Source organism: Podarcis tiliguerta (genome assembly GCF_965153285.1).
Source record: "Podarcis tiliguerta genome assembly, chromosome: 8".
Lineage (NCBI taxonomy): Eukaryota > Metazoa > Chordata > Lepidosauria > Squamata > Lacertidae > Podarcis > Podarcis tiliguerta.
Genome location: NC_139541.1, coordinates 12,024,223 through 12,045,820, shown reverse-complemented (window position 1 = coordinate 12,045,820; position 21,598 = coordinate 12,024,223). Strand labels below are relative to the sequence as shown.

The window sequence follows — 21,598 nt, the reverse complement described above, 5'->3', positions numbered from 1 at the left end:
TCATCAGGTTTTGTTAAAATGACTGGGCTTGGCATTTTCATGCCTGCCACCTCGAGCAACCTTGGAGAAATGGGGGGGATCTAAATGCAATAAATGAATAAACCAAAATAATCCAGAGGCGACAGGGGGAGGTTTAGGTGAAGGTTAAAGGCACATTTGTTTGCTTATAGCAGAAGACGGAGAACCCACCGGCTCGCAGGCCAGATTGCATGCCAGACCTGATTTCTCCTGCAGAGTCCTTTATCCCCCAAGCGAACTACACCTGACCTAGGCCTGACAAGAGACAGTGTTAGCATGGGAGTGGTACCCAAGGTAGGCTTGGATGATGAGGGAGAGGGAGGCAGCATCCTGCAGGCAGTCAGGGATGCAGTTTCCATCGGGAAGAGCCAAAAATCATTGAAAGCATGAGATCATCGCTCAGAGGGAGAGAAGTTGGAGAAGATAAGTTCACAGGCAGGGATGTCTTGGGAATGGATGGTAAATGGAGAAATGTGGGTGGGGGAGTCAGGTGGGATTGCTATGAGGAATTAGGAAAATATGGAGCAAGCCATTGTGTCCGCAATGAAAGCATTGCGTTGACTGGGTTTGATTCATTGACAATAATTTCTGATTGAATCCCACAAGCCTCTGCACCTCTGCCATTTGCTTTCTCAAGCCTGACAGGCACGTATAAGCATTCTAAATACACAGGCCAGTTGATTCACCAGGCATCCTGAGCCATAAAGATAGTATGTAACTTTGATGTAGTTTGTTAATCTTTAGGTAGATCTTAAGGGCCAGGAAGAGAGTTCACAAGGAGATGGAAAATACTACCTGTTCTTCCTTTCCTGTTTACTGCTGTTTATGACCTCCGGAGTTTCCTAAAAGCATTCCTCCTTGTTTCCTATTTTATTTATTCTGAACTACGTATGCATGCTCAAATTAGCTCTTTGTAGTTTTAACTTTAACGTGGGTTTTTTTGAAATGCTCAGAGGAAATCTGATTGGTTCTTACAAACACTGTGTAAAAGGTTCTTTTGTGAATAAAACGACCTGGGCCAAGGGGTGGGTGGAATTATTATTGGAACCTCCTCCCAGAGTCTTGCTGGTCAAGCCTCGTGTGTATTCTATTAATCAGGGTCCAATCCTTCCTTGCTTTTGGAACGCAACAAAGAAGCATGTGCAGAGTTCCAGCGCAGGCAGGAAGCCAGCAAAGGGTTTTCCAGAGGGGCATCACACGGCCTACCTGAGCCTTCAGGGTGGCAGCATCAAAGACAGTGACTTGGTTTCCGCAGCTGGCCCACACGGCATCGTCCAGGGTCAAAAGGGTCCGTACTGGTGCCAGCCCCACTGTCAGGCAGGCAGGCTCAGCCTCCAGGTCCCAGAACCCCCCTGAAGAAAGGAAGAGCGAGAGCGGCATTAGAAAAGGGGGTGGCGGCTGTCAACAGAAAGCTGCTTTCTAGGACAAGGACCGTCAAGGAGCACTGCATGGAGCAAGACTCAAATCCTAGAAAACAGGCATAGGATTGGTTTGGCCTGAGCCAGCCGCAGAACCTGGGCAAGCCTGGCAGCTCTGATACACTTTGTATGTGGGAAGCCCCAAATTCAATCCCCTGCATTCCCAGCTGAAAGGATCCAGTGAGAGGGAAAGGGGGTCTCTCTTTGCCTGAGATCCCAGAGAGCTGCTGCCAGTCAGAACAGGCAACACCAGGGTACTTGGGCAAATTGTCCGAGCTGGTATGTTGCGGCTTCCTAGGTTCCTTTCTAATAAGCCAGGGATAGGCAAACCCGGCCCTCCAGGTGTTTTGAGACTACAATTCCCATCATCCCTGACCACTGGTCCTGTTAGCTAGGGGTGATGGGAGTTGTAGTCCCAAAACATCTGGAGGGCCCAGTTTGCCTATGCATGTAATAAGCCAACTAAATTCTGCAGGATGTTGAGATGCAACATTATCATTTCATAGCTCAGATCCAAAATTCATCTGCGGACAGGAAAAGCTTCTGTTTGAGACCCCAGAGAGTTGCTGACAGGCCATATTATCACCGAGTTGTTGTCAGCATCGCCATTGAGCCATTCACCAACTGGACTCATCCACTCAGCCCCGACTAGGCTAGGCGAGCTGGGTAGCACTTCCAGAAGACCACCTTTCTCTCAGGAACAGGTCTAAGTGCTGCGGACTCACAACTCAGAGCTGTGACCACCGCAAAACACTCCAAGAAGACAGTCGTTGTACAGCAGAGTACAGCAGAGCATAAATCACTCGGACGACAGCGCTGAAGAATATCTTCTTTTATTCACTAACAGCTACTGTACTATACAAACTATATACAAATGGAGATGCTGGAGTGCACTGAGTGTTTCAGCTGCTTTCTGCAGCGACCTTATCTACACAGAGTTAACACTCAGTCTTTTCGACACACTGACTGACTCACTCCCTGACTCTCTCACTGACCGACTCTCTCTTTCACTGACCGACTCACTCACTGACTGTGGTGCTGGAGCAGAATATGTAGATATCAGAACACGCCTCCTCCTCTCTGCAGAATCAGCAGACTGCTCAGGAGATTCTTGGGTATGGGAGGGGTGAAATCTCCTCATCTGTATCATTGCAGAGTTGGAAGGAACACCCAAGGTCTATCTGGATCCAACCCTCTTCAATGCAGAAATCACAGCTGAAGAATCCCCGACAGATGGCCATCCAACCTCTGCTTAAAACCCTCCAAGGAAGGAGAGTCCACCATCTTCCAAAAGAGACCATTCCTCTGTCAAACAACCTTCTCCATCTCCAGATGTTTTGGACTACGGTGTCCACCGTTCACAGCTGGCTGGGACTGAGGGGTGTTATCAGTCCCAAATGTCTGAAGGGCAGCAGGTTGGGGGAGGCTGGCGTAGAACTGGCAAGCAAATGCTCCTGCCTTGTGTAAGGAACCTTCAGACATTCGGGTCTCATCAACCAAACACAATGTGTTCTTAGGAAATCATTGGTTAGGCAGACATTCACACAGCAAGTGGAAAAATTTACACCGAAATTTTCTAATGAGGTCCCAAACATGGAACTTTGACCCTGAAATGACAGGGGGAAACGCCAGGGAAACTTCTCTGAAACCTCGCAAAAGGCAAACGAGGAAGGGGAAAATGTCTTTACCTGTCAGATTTCTCCCCCTGCCTTCCTCCCTCCCGCCATGTTTTCCAGTGAAACAGCTGCCACAGACCAGCAAAACATACAAAGTAAGCATTGTTTAAGGCTTCTTATTTGTTTACAGTACTACACACGGATCCAGCTGTGCAGATATTTGAATCTGCAATGGTTTGGTTACTAATCCGTCGTGTCTGGATAAGTGAATTTCCATATAAGGAGCTTTTGGATAGCGGGACCTGACTGTACATTCCTGCCATGCCGAAAACCAGAGGTTTGTCTGGATAATTCACACCAGAATGTGAACTTCCAAATCTTGCCCACCGCACAACGCCTCTCAGAAGCTCCTCTGCTCTGCCAGGGATTAATCTTCCCTGCAGGATTGAGCTCAGAAGAAGAAGAAGAAGAGGAGTTTGGATTTGATATCCCGCCTTTCACTCCCTTTAAGGAGTCTCAAAGCGGCTAACATTCTCCTTTCCCTTCCTCCCCCACAACAAACACTCTGTGAGGTGAGTGGGGCTGAGAGACTTCAGAGAAGTGTGACTAGCCCAAGGTCACCCAGCAGTTGCATGTGGAGGAGCGGAGACTCGAACCCGGTTCCCCAGATTACGAGACTACCGCTCTTAACCACTACACCACACTGGCTCTCAGGAGAAACTGGGCCCGCTAATTGGCTAGCTCCACAAACAACACTGATTGGCTGGCCCTTCTGACATCACATCCTGCGGAGCAGAGCCATTGTGGCCAGTATCCACCAAAAACCTTCTCCTCTGTGAATTTGTCCAATCCTCTTTTAAAGCCATCCAAGTTGGTGCCGATCACAGCCTCCTGAAGGAAGGAGTTCTGCAGTTTAACGCTTCGCTGCAGAGAGTTGGGCTTGATGGCCCCGGGGTCTCTTCCAACTCTAAAATTCTATGATTCTCTGTCCTGAATCTCCCAATACAGAGCTTCAACCGATGTCCCCCAGTCCTAGTGTTATGAGAGAGGGAGGGGAAAAAACTTTACTCCATTTTCTCCATGTTGACTCAGCAATTCGGACCTGGCTCAGTGGGGGCTATACAGCAACACTCTATAGCTCTAATTAACTTTTTTTTCCCCCTCCAAAAAAAGATACTGATGCTGTAAATCTGAACCTGGTAAAACTTCTCCAGGGCTGCCTTTGATTTAAACTGGACATCAGAGGGTCAAAAACAAGGCACGGGCGGCCAAACATATGGGAAATGAGCCTTTTATTTTCCTTCGGAACAGCCCAGCCACTGCCAAGCCCTGTAGAAACAGGCTGCATGGCTGCTGAATGGGTGTGTGTGTGTGTTTGTATGTGTGTTATGAATCAGAAAAATAAAAAATGAGGAGCTGGAACAGGAAGCACCTTAACAGCGGAGGGGAGAGGCAATGCTGTCTGTTTGCCCAAAGCCCCACAGCATGGGCAAACCACATATCAGCAGGCTGGGGGGGCAAGCTCTCCCCACTGATATGGCAAACTGAAGACCAGATCGGTAACTGGCAAAACCACAGGAAGCTCCAACACACACACACACAGCATCTCACCGCAAATCACACACCAAATGGCACTATTACGTTCCCTGTTATCCACTTCGCCTCAACATTTCTCCCCCTCTCAGCGACGCAGGCACCGTTTTTCTCTGTGAATTGTAGCTCTTACCAGCTAGACAGAAGCATCGCTATTTTGGACGGGATCTCAGTTATTTCCAGCCAAAAGGAAAACGCTCAGAGGGAAAGTGCTGGAGATGCGCGGCGGGTGGGGTGGGGGGTAGGCCTTGAAGTGAAAAAAGGCTTCCCTGGCTGAATACAGATATACAAGATTGAAGTTTGGGATGTACAGAGATATCTGTTCTCTATTTGCACCCCGCTTTGGTCAGACATGCCACATTGCCCAAGGAGTACGGGGTTGGACTAGACGTCCCTCGCCATCCATTCAAGGGACTAGACGTCCCTTGCCGTATGATCCTACGAAACCAGGCTTGCTAATTGGCTAGCTTCACATATATATATATATAGCACCGATTGGCTGGCCTTTCTGATGTCACAGAGCCACCAACCTGCCTGGGGATGCCAGGCGTTAAATAAGGGACCTATGATATGACAAGCATAGGTTTCCCTCTCTATTATGATCTGGACGAAAAAATAAAAATCAGGATCCTAGTCCTCATGGTTCTGAACCAAACAGGAAGTTTCTGCTGGGGTCAGACTGTTGATCCACCTAGCTTACAATTGTCTGCACTGGCCAGCAGCAACTCTTTAAGGATTAATAGAACTGTAGAGTTGGAAGGGACCCTGGCGGTCATCTAGACCAACCCGGTGCAATGCCGGAATATACAGCTGTCCCATACAGGAATCGAACCTGCAACCTTGGCATTATCAGCCCCACACTCTAACCAACTGAGCTATCCGGAGTTTAAGACAGGGAGTATTCCCAGTCCTGCCTGGCTATGCTCCCAGGAACTGAACCGGGGACCTTCGGCCCACAAAGGCAAGTCCTTTCCCACGAGAGCTTTCACCTTTCCACATTTGTCCTGCCCATTACCAACGAGAAGCCCGCATCGAGCCTGAAGACCAGCCACTCCCCATCAAAGCGAGTGTCAGAGGCAGCTTCCCCATCACTCAAAGGGCAGGGCCACCGCAGGGAACGGGTTGACCTCTCCCACCCACAGGATTGCCCTGAGCTTTGGGCGCTGATGATGAGTGACCCTGCTTTGTGCCGGCCTTGAAGGAAAGGCTGCGGGAATGTGGCCCACAGCGGTCTCGAAAGCGGAAGGACGCTGACGGGAAGGGGAAGATCAAAAAACCTGAAAGCGTCAGCCGCCGCTGCCAGCTCTGCTGCAAGGGCAAAGGAGGAGAGACAGGGAAAGCAGAAGGAACTGTCAAAGGCTGCCCTGCTGTACCAACACAGCAAACAGCCAAGGGATTCTTAATGGGCTTCGGCGAGGCTCCCCAGTGCCCTGATTCCGGGACGCAGCACAGCTTCAGTCTGTCACCGGCCCCATCTAATGCAATCAAGATACAGAAAGCTCCTTTGTATTATTCAGCAGATGAAGGAGGATGGAAAGCCGAGGGGGTCTCACACCATTCAGGGTCTCTCTTGCAGCCCACCCAGATCACATCTCCCCGCAAGCACACACACACATGACATGTCGTGCACATAGAAGGAAGTTTCATATTATCCATTAGTTGACTGGATATGCCACCTTTCCCTCCAAGATTGCTCCAGGTGGCACCCTGTTTAATCCCAACAACAACCCTTTGAGGTAGGTTCCCTAGGTGGCACAATGGGTCAGTGCGTCGGGCTGTTAACCAGGAGTTTGGTGGTTTGGCTGCATTGCAGGGAGTTGGGCTAGGGGTCCCTTCAAACTCTACCATTCTATGATACTAGGTTAGAAAGAACAACAAAAGAGGTTTAAAGACACTTTCAAAGGTAAATCTTAAAAAAAAATTAGAAATATAAAGGTAAAGGGACCCCTGACCATTGGGTCCAGTCATGACCAACTCTGGGGTTGTGGCACTCATCTCGCTTTATTGGCCGAGAGAGCCAGCGTACAGCTTCCGGGTCATGTGGCCAGCATGATTAAGCCGCTTCTGGCGAACCAGAGCAGCGCACGGAAACGCCGTTTACCTTCCCACCAGAGTGGTACCTATTTATCTACTTGCACTTTGATGTGCTTTCGAACTGCTAGGTTGGCAGGAGCAGGGACCGAGCAACAGGAGCTCACATAAGCACTGAAAATTGGGAAACACTGGCCTGTGAGCGCTCAAATTGGAGAACAGCCTGTACCAAAGGCGTCATGGACTTTGACGACACTCGAACTCAAGGCGAAAGGGAGAAACGAGCTAAGAGGAAGGCACGTTTGGCAAATCCTCTCCACGACCAACTCCCACCCAGAAACCTATGTCCCCGCCGTGGAAGGACGTGCGGATCCAGAACTGGCCTCCACAGTCACTTAAGACCATATTTGTGGAAGACAATCTTACTAAGCTATGAGTGATCACCAAAGAAAAAGGATTCTAGCTTAGGCTGAAAAAAGGCAGTAACTGCCCCTGCCCCCAAGGGAAGCTGCTTCTTCACCGAATAGGGATTTGAACCTGTGTCTCTCCCAAAGCCTAGCCCGATGCTCTAACCGCTGCAGCACAACAGGCACACAAAATTCTAGTCATGCCTCTTACCTGATGGAGGCAAGAGAGCAGGTGGCAAAGTTGTGCAGGCACCAGCCTACTTTGCAAAGACAAAATTTACATTTCTTGCTCCACTCACTTTTGCCCCTGGCCCCCAGGGGGCACGCGGTCCCCAAAAGCTTGCCCGGAAGGGAATACGGCCTTCTGGAGGCCCGTGCACCTGTCCTACAGTATTACCGTATTTTTCGCTCCATAAGATGCACCTGACCATAAGATGCATCTAGTTTTTAGAGGAGGAAAGCAAGAAAAAAAATATTCTGAATGAAACAGTGGATGTATGATTTTTGTGGTTCATGCTGTGGCCATAGACGTGTGATCTGATGGTGAATTTGGGGTGACCCAATGCAAAGATCCTGAGGATCCATGTGGATCCGCGCATTGTAACCACATTTTTGCACCATTGCAGCCCCAGGAAACAGTAGGTGTGTGATTTTTTTGGTGCAGGCTGTAGCCATGGACATCATAACGTATCGTAAAACCTTTATTGGCATCACATACAACATCCAAAACAGATCAATAAAGAATTACCACTTCCCCAGTGGCACAAAACTTACTTTTTAGGAAGAAAAAAGTGTGTCTTATGGAGTGAAAAATACGGTGTTTACCCAACCTCGTAGGATGGTTGGTCCCTCCAAGATTTTATCTTCGGGGGGAGAAGGGGCAGAATTCGAAAGAGCCTCTCTGCCTAATCGGGCCGGGATTAATCTCCCTTTCCCTTCCCCCCCCCCCCCACAACCTTTTGAGTCTGTATGTTTTTCAAAGTGATTTGTGTCTAACCCCCCCCCACCGCCCCGCCTCACCCCCCATTCTCCACGTTCCATTAAACACTCGCGATCTGCGCCTCGTTGCCTCCGTTCCGGGGTCGTAAACGGATGTTTTCTCGCGGAGCCTCCGATCTCCACTTGGCAAACGCTTTGCGTTTATTAATTAGCGTCTCATAAGCCGGTTATGGTTTTTAATTAAAGTGTGTCTGCCTGGAAGATGGAGGGGGGAGGTGGGGGAGGAGGGGGGGAAGGTGTCCGGGGGAAGGGGGCGAACGAAAGCTTGCCGTCTCCCAGGCAGATGTGGGTGCGGCCGATCTGCCGCTCGCATCTGCAAGGGGGTCGGCGCCACCTCTGTCGGGCAAAGATACCTTGTCGGAGGCGCACCTGTTTTCTCAATAGCTGGGAGGCTGGTGTTTCTCCGTGCATTGAAAGGAGTAAGGAAAAAGGACCAGAAACGGTTTCTGATAGCGCCAGAAGGTGCAATGGCTACCAGCCCTGATGGCTGTTGCTCTGCCTCCGTTAGCCAGAGGCAGTAAATGCCCCCGAAATGCCAACTGCTAGAAATCACAGGTGGCGAGGGTTGCTGTTGAGCTCAGGTGCTGCTTTGCGGTTTCCTATTGAGGCATCTGATTGATCAGCTCTGGAGGGTAGGACTCAGACCAGGGTGGATAAAAATCAATGATTTTTAAAAATAATAATAATCAAAAAAATCAATTTTTAATTTAAATCAGATTCGTTTTTTAATTTAAATTGGATTTTTAAAATAAAATGCTTTTGGAGGGAAAATCTTTCTAAAGGTAGTTTTCTATTTAAGTTACATTATAGTCCAAAGGCTATTCATCAGGAAATAAAGATTTGTTGTAAGTTTTTCATGTGTGCTAAAACTCAGTTTAAGTTGTGTTTGTTTTTTTTAAAAAAAAAGTTGAACCACATCAGTTAACAAACATGGATACATACGCTGTAATGTTATTGATTTAGTTAAATAAATTGTTTAAACTGTTATTAAGGAAAGGATTGTTTTTCTCCTTCCAATAAAAGCACAGCAGAAAAGCTGTCCAAATATAAACAGTTAACTTATTAAACCTCACAAGAATTTCATAATTATCGGTCTACGTATTTCTAATAGTATAACCAAATCAGTAATTTTTGATGTAACTGTAAAAACTGAAAACTTATTATTCCCAAATTGAAACCTTCATCTGCTGGTAAATATTAAGATTATACCAGCAAGAATGAATATTTCTGCTAAGAAAAAATGATTTAAATCAAGTCTTACTGACTAGTGATTGAAATCAAGTCTTACTGACTAGTGATTGAAATCGTGATTGAAATCGATTTGATTTAAATCAAATCCACCCTGATTTGAACCTATCGCTTCAAGTTACAAGGAGGTGCTAACTAAACATCGGGAATATCTTTCGGACAGTAAGAGCTGTTCAACAGTGGAGAGAGGTTATGGATTCTCCTTCCTTGGAGGTTTTTAAGCAGAGGTTGGGTAGCCATCTGCCATGGATGCTTTAGCTGAGATTCCTGCATTGCAGGGGGCTGGGGGCCAGATAGCCCTTGGGGTCCCAACTCTACAATTCTATGAATCTATGATTCTATGGTGGGACGCGGGTGGCGCTGTGGGTTAAACCACAGAGCCTAGGACTTGCCGATCAGAAGGTCGGCGGTTCGAATCCCCACGACGGGGTGAGCTCCCATCGTTTGGTCCCTGATCCTGCCAACCTAGCAGTTCGAAAGCACATCAAAGTGCAAGTAGATAAATAGGTACCACTCCGGCAGGAAGGTAAACGGCATTTCCGTGCGCTGCTCTGGTTCGCCAGAAGCGGCTTAGTCATGCTGGCCACATGACCCGGAAGCTGTACGCTGGCTCCCTCGGCCAATAAAGCGAGATGAGTGCCGCAACCCCAGAGTCGGCCAAGACTGGACCTAATGGTCAGGGGTCCCTTTACCTTTACCTATGATTCTATGAACCTTGGGTATGAATGAGAGAAGGGGACTCATTCAAAAGAACCCAGCCGAATTGGGCCGTTGAGCTCACAAATGCGGCCAAGCAGATGGCTCCGCAAAGCACAACCTAAGAATCTGGCTGCCGCACCAGGCTAGTGGCCCGTCCTGTTCTCAAAGTGGCTAACCAGATGCTCAGTGGCAGAGGTATATAACTCAGCTTCCTAACATCCTATCAAATTCTTGGGGACATCTCCCTATCCACTCCCTAATTACACAGCCCTTTTTAATATGCCCCCGACAACTAAAATCCTCAAACATTTTAGCCTTTCCTCATTGGGGAAAGTATTCTAACTCCTTGATCTTTTGAGAGTTGGCTTTTTCTGACCGAGGCTTCCCCTGCTGTGTGTTTTCAGCCTTAAAAAACGGATGATGAAACGCTCTCCGTAAACAGAGAAGACCTCAAAAACAGCAAATCAAAGCGGCTTTGGAGCAAACAAAGGATGACCCTAACCCGGCATGCAAACACACAGAGACAGAGGCATGCACAGGTGACATTGCCCTGCGCCTGTGACGTCCGACGTGCCTGGTGAAATCAGAATGAACTGACCCAAACGAGAGAGAGAGAGAGAGAATATTCTCTGTTCATCAAACATTTACAGGGAATGAGAATTTAAAGCAGGCAGCTGACAGGCTTCAGTGGCCGTAAAACAGCCACCCTCCCTGCCGTCAGAGAGAACTTACAGCGAATCAATAGGAAATTACAGAGCGCTCAAATTGGAGGTTTTGTCTCCAGATCTAAACTTGAATCCCAGAGCCTGCATTTTAAAAGCCGATTAGCATAAAGATTTTACTTCATTTTGACGGTGGGTGGGGTTTGGAGTGAAGGTACAGAGGAAGGTTCCCCACTCCCTGCCCCCACCCCCAATCTCTTTTGCCATCTGCCAGAAATAAAAATAGATTTTAAATGAATCAAAAAGCACAAATTGCAAGGGAAACTGCTGCATGCTTGAAACGCTGGGCAGCCATTGCTGCCAGTCAGTGCAGACCAGGAATTCCCAAACTTGGGTCGCCAGCTGTTTTTGGACTACAACTCCCATCATCCTTAGCTAGCAGGGATGATGGGAAATGTAGTCCAAAAACAGCTGGAGACCCACGTTTGGGAAATACTGGTGTAGACAATACAGAGCTAGATGGACCCTTGGTTGGACTCAGCTTCCTACATTCCTTGTTTGAATCAACCCTTTATTCTATGTACAATGAGGACTAGAAGCTTGCTTTGCTTTTAAGGAGAGGACCAGTCAGATTCCTCCAGGAAGCCCACCAGCAAGGCATGACGGCCATAGCTCCTCTCTCACTGTTGTTCATAAGAAGGGGCCTGCTGCCCCACACCCTGCTCTCACAGGGGCTGAACGCACCTAAGAACCTAGGAACCTAGATAGACTGCCCCTGGACCTGGAGGCTCCATAAGCAGCCTGGTGGATCAAGCCAGTGGCCCGCCTAGTCCAGCATCCTGGTCTTATGGTAGCCAAGCAATGCCCCAAGGGGAAGTCCGTAAGCAGGACCCAAACACAAGAGCCCTCTCCCGTCCTGTGGTTTCCTGAGACCACCATTCAGAAGCATCCTGCAACAATGGGGAACCCATAGCTGTCAACTTACAGATTTGAAAATAAGGGGCCAGCAGCCTTGGAAATAAGGGATCAGCAGCCAAAATAAGGGATTTTCAGAGCACAGGTATGTTCGGCTTCTGAGCCCCTCTGAGCCAAAGGCAGAAAGCCCAGCCAGCAGCCAAACGAAGCCTCAAGCGGTGGTTCCCACAGCGCAGCAACCCGGCAAAGGGGATGCAGCAAGGAAAACCACCATCACCTCTCTGCTGGGAAGCGCTGAGCAAAGGCGAGTCCCCAGGCAATGCGGCCGATTTGATCGGCACAAGGCATGCAAGCTCCACCCCCCAGTCGTTCTTAGACTCCTTATTGAGTGAGCAATGCAGCCAAGCAACACATTTGGAGCCTTCCCTCCCCCCTGGCCAGCAGGGAGGGAGGGAGAGGAGCTGCTTCCTTTGAAACCCGGTAAATTTAAGGGACATCATCAATAAGGGACAGCAGCGGGACACGGCACTGGGATAAGGGACTTTCTCGCCAAATAAGGGACAGTTGACAGCTATGGGGGAACCTGGTAGCCATTGATCGCCTCCTCTGTGAATCTGCCTCGCCCTCTTCTAAAGCCACCCGAGGACCAAGCCAGGGTCTTGCCCAACTCTCTTGCCCAATGCTCACCGCTCGTTCTCGCATAAGCAGCCACTGTTCCATCCTGCAGGCCGGCAAAGAGGTAGTCCGGGCTGTGCTTCAAGCAGAGGACAGGCTGGAGCCCCGGGCTCTTGCCGGTCAAGAGGCACTGCGTCCCCATGTCCACGCTTCCATAAACCAGGATGCTGGAGGGAGAAAGAGCAGAGCTCCGTTTAGAGTGTGGAGAGAGGACAGGGATTAACACAGGAAAACTGGAACAGACGGAGTGACCCCTGGTGGCTGATCAGAGAGATGCAGAATAAGGCCTTGTGCTTGTTTCGCACACACAATCATGTAAGGCGAGAAAACCCTGGCGTTCAAATCTCCAACAGCAAACCTGTTAAGAGTTTTAATCTGTGTTGTAATAATGTTATACTTGTAAAATCAAATACAAATTATTTCAAAGAGAGAGAGAGAGAGAGTTTTAATCTGTTTTTAGTCTATTTGAACCTTTTTGAAAGTCTTAGGTTATTCTTCTTATGGGTAATTTTACCGTTTGGTCCCTTTTGAAAAAACCACACCGGGAGTTGTTGTTTTTTTCAAACAGTATAAGATTTTGACAAAATAAATTAACTTTAAAAATTCAATGAGACCAGCTAATGTTAATGATTTTATCATTTGCCGGGGGTGGGGGAGCCAAAAATCACCACCAGCAATGCAATTTTAAAGTTTTTCAAAACAAGTGCAATTCATAAAGAATTCTGCCTCCCCCACCATGAAAAACACACAGCCCAACCCAGCCTAAGCAAACTGCCAACAATTTGCTGTGCCATCTCTGCAGCCTGAGTCCCATCACCCTCTCAAGGCTACTGGTGGGTCAGAATGCAGGGAGCCCAACAGCAGATGGCGCTAGAGCAAATGAGAGGCAGAGGCAACTAATGCTCATTTTGTCCCCATCTTCCTCCCTGCTGGCTTTTGCAAGTGGTATCCCTAAGGAGAAAGCTGGCAGACAAGGTCATACCCTGGTCTGGGTGTAAGTAAGAAGGCAGGGAGGTTGGGGCTAGCTGGGGCTAATGGCTAAGGGCCTCACTTGCACTAACAGACCAGCCAACACTGAGAAACAAAAGAGAAGTTTATTGGCACAAAAATGGAAGCAGGAAGAACTACCGTCAAAAGAAGAATGGAGGATGAAGTTTATCAACTTCAGAACTAGATAAATTAACAGGAAGGATTCGAAACCTGCGAAATCAGAGATTCTTAAAGGTAAAGGGACCCCTGACCATTAGGTCCAGTCGTGACCGACTCTGGGGTTGTGGCGCTCATCTCACTTTACTGGTCGAGGGAGCCAGCGTACAGCTTCCAGGTCATGTGGCTAGCATGACTAAGCCGTTTCTGGTGAACCAGAGCAGCGCACGGAAACACCATTTACCTCCCCGCCGGAGCAGTACCTATTTATCTACTTGCACTTTGACATGCTTTTGAACTTTTAGGTTGGCAGGAGCAGGGACCGAGCAACAGGAGCTCACCCTGTCGTAGGGATTCGAACCAACGACCTTCTGATCGGCAAGTCCTAGACTCTGTGGTTTAACCCACAGTGCCACCCGCGTCCCTCAGAGATTCTTAGAAGGCTGGATTAAATAAATAAACTATTTGAAAAGTAATGGTGATGAACAGATTACGCTAGTAGGACTGCAAGAAGTTTTATAAGGTAGATTATTTGAAATATTGCAAGAAAGACTATGAAGAGAATTATTAAGGACAATTAAATGTAATATAGAAATTAAGAAATGCTTAATAAGTGATGAAGAATGGAAAACCATCAGAGGTGTTGACGGAAGACTAAAAAATATTGTATAAGATGAGAAGTTTTGTTGTATGACTGTTGGAACTGATACGTTAAATCAATAAAAATGTATATACAGTGGTACCTCTGCCTACGGACTTAATTCGTTCCAGAGGTCTGTTCTTAACCTGAAACTGTTCTTAACCTGAAGCACAACTTTAGCTAATGGAGCCTCCCGCTGCTGCCGCGCGATTTCTGTTCTCATTCTGAAGCAAAGTTCTTAACCCGAGGTACTATTTCTGGGCTAGCGGAGTCTGTAACCTGAAGCGTATGTAACCTGAAGCGTATGTAACTCGAGGTATATAAAAAAAGAGAAACAAAAGAGAAGTATTCAGGGCAGAGCCAGCCTGAAGAAGGCTCTGTTGCGTCTCCCTGCCAGAAATCGCATACACGCTTCCTCACCTGCCGTCCTGCAGCCCGAGACAGATCACCGGCTGTGGCGGCAAGGCCTGGTCAGCAGACGTCTCCAAACTGTCGGCTCTCTCCTCTTCGCTCCTTTCGGGAATGTATTCCGAGCACAGGACCTGGGCGGAAACCGGAAAGGACTTCACAGTACGGGGCGCTGCCCGGTTCAGGGAGAAGATTTCGACCTGGCCGCCAGCCCCCTCCTGCCCTCCGCCGACCTAGAGGAGTCGAGAAGAAGAGGAAGAGAGAAGGAATTCTCCTAAAGAAGTATTCTTGCAATCGTGGAGGGACCTCAAGATTTATCCAGTCCATGAAGGACCTTTTGAGGTGGTCCACCCCACCATCAAACAGCTCTTGCCACCCCAAAATTCTTCCTAATATTTATCTTTCTTGCCATTTGAGAGCAGCAGAAAACAAGCTGGCTCTATCTTCCACATGAAAACCATTCAGGAATCTGAAGATGGCTCCCACTTCCTTCAACTGGATTTGTCTGCCCTAAATCTCACCGGCTTTAGTAAAGGTAAAGGGACCCCTGACCATTAGGTCCAGTCGTGGCTGACTCTGGGGTTGCGGAGCTCATCTCGCTTTATTGGCCAAGGGAGCCGGCGTACAACTTCTGGGTCATGTGGCCAGCATGACTAAGCCACTTCTGGCAAACCAAAGCAGCGCACAGAAATGCCGTTTACCTTCCCGCCGGAGTGGTACCTATTTATCTACTTGCACTTTGACGTGCTTTCGAACTGCTAGGTTGGCAAGAGCAGGGACCAAATGACGGAAGCTCACCCCGTCACAGGGATTTGAACTGCCAACCTTCTGATCAGCAAGTCCTAGGCTCTGTGGTTTAACCGACAGCGCCACCTGCATCCCTTATTATACCAAATTGCCATTGCTGCTGCAAGCATCAGATGATGTCCCCACCCCAAAAAAAGCAAAGAGGAGGCTGGTCCTGCAGTCAATGGCAAGCCCCCGCTTCGCCACACAAACTCACCCAGAGATAGCCTTGCGGCAGAGAAGTGCTGACAGCGGAGAAACCCAGCAAGGAAGAATGGACCGGGCTGTGGACGGCGGCACCAAGCTGAACAGAGGATTAAAAAGGAGGGGGGGGGGACATTTAGGAACACACAAAGTTGCCTTTTTCCGAGTCAGTTCATGGGTCCAGCTAACTTTGTACAGACTAGACTGGACCTCCAGTCCAGAGTTTCAGGCCAGAGAGCCTTGGAGATGGGACCATGCAATAATAATATTTTTAATAATAACAACAACAACAATCAAATAAAGCTGAATGAATGAATAATACTGAACTACATGGTCCAGGGCATAAGGCATCCTATCATTATGTAATGCTCAGAGCTCACAAAGGAAATTCTAAATAATAATAATAATGTCGTACCTTGGTTCTCGGACATAATCCATTCTGGAAGTCCGTTCGACTTCTGAAAATGTTCGAAAACCAAGGCGCGGCTTCCAATTGGCTGCAGGAGCTTCCTGCGCTCAATGGGAAGCCATGGAAACTGTGTAGGACATTCGGCTTCCAAAAAATGGTCACAAACTGGAACACTCACTTCCAGGTTTGCGACGTTTGGGAACCAAAATGTTCAAGAACTAAGCTGCTCGAAAACCAAGGTACCATTGTAATAATGATGATGATGATGTTATTATTTGTACCCAGCCCATCTGACTATATTGCCCCAACCATTCTGGGTGGTTTTCAAAATATATAAAAACATAGTAAGACATTCAACATTAAAAGTCCCTATACAGAGCTGCCTTCAGATGTCTTCTAAAGGTTGTCTAGTTACTGATCTTGACATCCAATGGGAGGGTGTTCCACAGAATTAATAATAATAAATGATAATTTATTCAGGATGACTTCCAACTAACAACAACTACAACAACAACATGTTATTTATACCCCACCCAACTGGTTGGGCCTCCCGAGCCACTCTGGGATTTCCCAACAGAATATTAAAAACACAATCAAACATCAAACATTAAAAACTTCCCTAAACAGGGTTGCCTTTAGATGTCTTCTATAAGTCCTTGACATCTGATGGGAGGGCATTCCACAGGGCGGGTGACACTACCGAAAAGGCCCTCTGCCTGGTTCCCTGTAACCTCACTTCTCACAGTGAAGCTGGACCTCAGTGTCTGGGCTGAACAATGAGGGTGGAGATGCTCCTTCAGGTATACTTGGCTGGGGCCTTTTAGGACTTTAAAGGTCAGCACCAACACTTTGAATTGTGCTTGGAAACATACTGGGAGCCAATGTAGGTCTTTCAAGACCGGTGTTATATGGTCCCAGCGGCCACTCCCAGTCACCAGTCTAGCTGCCGCATTCTGGATTAATTGCAGTTCCTGAGTCGCCTTCAAAGGTAGCCCCACATGGAGCATATTGCAGTAGTCCAAGCAGGAGATAACTGTTCAGGGAAGTTTTTAATGTGTGGCATTTTAATGTACTTTTAATCTTTGTTGGAAGCTGCCCAGAGCGGCTGGGGAAACCCAGCCAGATGGGCGGGGTACAAATAATAAATTATTATTATTATAGAGCATGCACCACTCTAGCGAGACAGTCAGCAGGCAAGTAGGGTCTCAGCCTGCGTACCAGATGAGCTGCCCTGGACACAGAATTGACCTGAGCCTCCATGGACAGCTGTGAGTCCAAAATGACTCCTAGGATGCACACGTAGTCCTTCAGGGACACAGTTACCCCATTCAGGACCAGGGAGTCCTCCACACCAGCCTGTCCCGTCCCCAAAAAACAGTACTTCTCTCGTCAGGATTCAACCTCAATCTGTTAGCCGCCACCCATCCTCCAAGTGCCTCCAGACTCCTATCATTCAATTTAGACCAGGCATAGGCAAACTCGGCCTTCCAGATGTTTTGGGACTACAATTCCCATCATCCCTGACCACTGGTCTGTTAGCTAGGGATCATGGGAGTTGTAGTCCCAAAACATCTGGTGGGCCGAGTTTGCCTACGCTTGGATTAGACTATGAAATAGCTAATCTTTGCAGCAAGAGTTAAGCTCCGCCATGGGGCGCATGAGCCGATTTCCCCTCAACCTAGAAAAAAGGGGGGGGATCCAAAACTTTCCATGTTCCCCCCCCCAAAAAAGAGAGCACAGCTGTCTTTCACCAGAGGTGAAATTCAGGGATCCCTTTGAAACCAAAGGACACACTTTACACTGTTTTTTTTAAAGGCCCCCTAAGCTGTCCCAGATCCTCTAGGGTACAGGAGGAAAGGACATGTTGGAGTCAAAGGAGCTTTGTGGATTAATCATAATATATGTATCCAGACGCGTGCCTCCCCCCACCCCCCCGTTCCAGCTGCTTGCCTTCATCATATTTTTTTCCCCAAGCCGGGTGGTTGCATTGAAACCATAGATCATCAAAAGAAGTAAAATCTGAAGCCAGCCTGATGGAATAAAGCTTTGGCAAAGAAAGAGAAGCGTTGCGGGTGGGGGACGACGACTCTTCGCCGTCCCCGGAGGAAATCTCCCCGGCATTTGGTCTAATTAGACAAAACGGCAGCCAGGCCTTCAGGAGAGAGAGAACACACACACACACAAAACCAGAAACACACACACACAGAGAAGCCACCACTGACACACACACACAGCTGTTCCCTCTAGAACTGGAGGGGTGGGGTTGAGATGGATGCAACGAGTGGCCAGGAAACTTCTGCATTTGCTGCTAATTGGATTTTTTTTGGGGAGGGGGTGACATTGAGAAGCCCTCTGCAGCGCTAACGATGGGAAGCAGATTTCCTCCGGTTCTTAAAAGAGGAAAGGATTGCTTTATTGGATGCAAGGAGAGAAGGTAGTTCGGGAGCAGAGCCCATGTTTTGAACAAAAACAAGGTCCCGGGTTCAAATTCCGCAGGCAGCATCCAGGGGGAGGACCCGAACCGGCGGGTTCAAACGATGGGAAAGGAGTTCGATTAAACGTTAGGAATAATTTTCTGAGTGCAAGAGCTGTTTGATGGTGAGACAGACTCCTTCGGAAGGTGGCGGCATCTCCTTCAGCGCAGGTTTCTAAGCAGATGCTGGGTGGCCGCTTGTCTGGAATTCTTCAGCACTGCAGGCGGTTGGGCTGGATGACCCTTGGGTACCACTTCGAACTCTACAATTCTGATTCTATCGCCAGGTAGGGCAGAGACAGACACACACACCCCGCCTGGAACTCCGGAAGGGTTTACTCTGCCAGACGCCGTAGGAAAGGATTGCTTGACTGCATAGGAAATGGAGGAAGCTGCCTTCTACGGAGTCAGACCCTTGCTCCATCTAGCTCCATGTTGCCTGCATTGACTGGCAGCAGCGGTGGCTCTCCAGGGTTTCAGGCAGGAAGCTGTTTCCCAGCCCTGCCTGGAGACGCCGCCAGCGGGGATGGAGCCTGGGGCCTTCTGCATGCCAGGCATGCCTCGAAAGATTCCATCAACAGCGTCGCCGGAAAATTTTACACATCACTTGGGAAGGCAGGCGAACTAAAACCAGTGTACTGGAAGAAGCGAAGATCACCAGTGTCAAAGCAATGATTCTTCAACATCAACTTGGTTGGACTGGTCATGTTGTGCGGATGCCTGATTGTTGTCTTCCAAAGCAACTGCTCTATTCCCAACTTAAGAATGGAAAGCGTAATGCTGGTGGTCAACAAAAGAGATTTAAAGACTCTCTCAAGGCAAATCAAAAAAATCCTTCCAGTAGCACCTTAGAGACCAACTAAGTTTGTTATGGGGAGGCGGGTAGCGCTGTGGGTTAAACCACAGAGCCTAGGGCTTGCTGATTAGAAGGTCGGCAGTTCGAATCCCCGTGACGGGGTGAGCTCCCATTGCTCGGTCCCTGCTCCTGCCAACCCAGCAGTTCGAAAGCACGTCAAAGTGCAAGTAGATAAATAGGTACCGCTCCGGCGGGAATGTAAACGGCATTTCCGTGCGCTGCTCTGGTTCGCCACATGACCCGGAAGCTGTACACCAGCTCCCTCAGCCAATAAAGCGGGATGAGCGCCGCAACCCCAGAGTCGGCCACGACGGGACCTAATGGTCAGGGGTCCCTTTACCTTTACCTAAGTTTGTTATTGGTATGAGCTTTCGTGTGCATGCACACTTATTCAGATACACTGAAACAAAAGTCACCAGACCCTTATATATAGTGAGAGGGTGGGGAGGGGTATTACCCAGAAGAGTGGCGGGAATGGGTGATTGGCTGATAGGTGTGGTAAACCAGTTGATGACTGTTAATGACTTCAATTGGTCTCACAGGAAAAAGCAAGGGATGAGATGGCCATTTGTCATGTATAATGAGATAAGAATCCAATGTCTCTATTCAGACCAGGTCTCTCCATGGTTTTAAGTTTACAGCTTATTACCAAACTTAAAACCATGGAGAGACCTATTCTAATAAAGCTATATACCACGAAAGCTCATACCAATAACAAACTTAGTTGGTCTCTAAGGTTCTACTGGAAGGAATTTTTGTTTGTTTGTTTCGATTACGGCAGACCAACACAGCTACCTACCTATATCTAGAATTTAAAAAAAAAAGGAATATAAACACTGGGGAATATAAGACAACTGGGAAACACTGGCCTGCGAGGGCTCCAATTGGAAAACAGCCTTTAGCAAAGGTGTCATGGGTTTTGAAGACGCTCAGACTCAGGACGAAAGGGAGAAACGTGCTAAGAGGAAGGCACGCTTGGCAAACCCTCACCGTGATCAACTCCTGCCCGGAAACCTATGTCCCCACCGTGAAAGGACGTGTGAATCCAGAATTGGCCTCCATGGTCACTTACGGACTCACTGTTAAAACTGTGTTTATGAAAGACAATCTTACTCGGCTACGATTGATCGCCAAAGAAGAAGAAGAAGCATTGTCAGTCACATTCTCTATTGCTGAGCTTTGTGACGGGGTGGTTCAGGGGCTGAGCGCTTGCTCTGCTTGCATGTCCAATCCCTGCTGGCAGCATCTTCACAGATAGTACTGGGGCCCAAGGATCTGACTCAGATAAGGAAGCATCCTATTTAAACTCAGAGGACTTGTTTTATTTTAAGATGAACACTGAGCATAGCTCAGTGGTCCTTGATCCGTGCCTGAAACCCTGGGGACCAAAGGTCTGACTCTGTAGAAGATGTCTTCCTATCCAGAACCCTGAGGACTAGAAACTCACTTTATATTTGGGGAGCGACAGTAGCTTTGTAGGTCCGTATAGTAAAAGCTATGGTTTTCCCAGTAGTAATGTATGGAAGTGAGAGCTGGACCATAAAGAAGGCTGATCGCCGAAGAATTGATGCTTTTGAATTATGCTGCTGGAGGAGACTCTTGAGAGTCCCATGGACTGCAAGAAGATCAAACGTATCCATTCTGAAGGAAATCAGCCCTGAGTGCTCACTGGAAGGACAGATCGTGAAGCTGAGGCTCCAATACTTTGGCCACCTCATGAGAAGAGAAGACTCCTTGGGAAAAAAACCCTGATGCTGGGAAAGATGGAGGGCACAAGGAGAAGGGGACGACAGAGGACAAGATGGTTGGACAGTGTTCTTGAAGCTACCAGCATGAGTTTGACCAAACTGCGGGAGGCAGTGGAAGACAGGAGTGCCTGGCGTGCTCTGGTCCATGGGGTCACGAAGAGTCGGACACGACTAAGCGACTAAATAACAACAACAAGTAGCTTCTAGGGCCGGACGGTATCTGGTTTTCAACCAGCTAAAACTTCGCGATACACCGATATATCACAATGTCTGAAATAAGGATGGAGCTATGTACAGTAGAGGCATTGACTGGCTTCATAGTTTCCCCAATATTGTGATTTTTGCATAGGACACAAACACAAATCATGATTTGCAATATATTGCCAGGTCAAAAATTATGGAACCACTATTACAATATGCACTTCAGACCGGTATGGGGCATATATCGAGATATCGCTCAACCCTAGTAGCTTAGTGGCTGAGTTCTTGCTCTGCATGCAAAAATCCCCTAGCAGCATCTCTAGCTAGGAGTGAGAACCTTCTTTGCCCGAAATCCTGGGCAACCGCTGGAAGCCAGTGCAGACAGCACTATGCTTGGATGAACCAGGCCACTAAACCAGCAGAGGGCAGCCATTTAACCCACACTC

At 48.2% G+C, this 21,598-nt stretch overlaps 1 protein-coding gene across 25 annotated transcripts in view; it reads right to left on the bottom strand.

The window, feature by feature from the left end:
* ARHGEF10L (Rho guanine nucleotide exchange factor 10 like) overlaps positions 1–21,598 on the bottom strand; it is a 154,708-nt gene that overhangs the window by 37,945 nt on the left and 95,165 nt on the right. For all 25 annotated transcript variants that reach the window (XM_083453691.1, XM_083453697.1, XM_083453696.1 and 22 more), the window contains 4 exons: positions 15,479–15,565; positions 14,488–14,708; positions 12,294–12,448; positions 1,225–1,370 (listed from right to left, as the gene is read on the bottom strand). In XM_083453691.1, the coding sequence (XP_083309817.1) occupies positions 1,225–1,370; positions 12,294–12,448; positions 14,488–14,708; positions 15,479–15,565 (609 nt within the window). The remainder of the gene's footprint in view (positions 1–1,224; positions 1,371–12,293; positions 12,449–14,487; positions 14,709–15,478; positions 15,566–21,598) is intronic.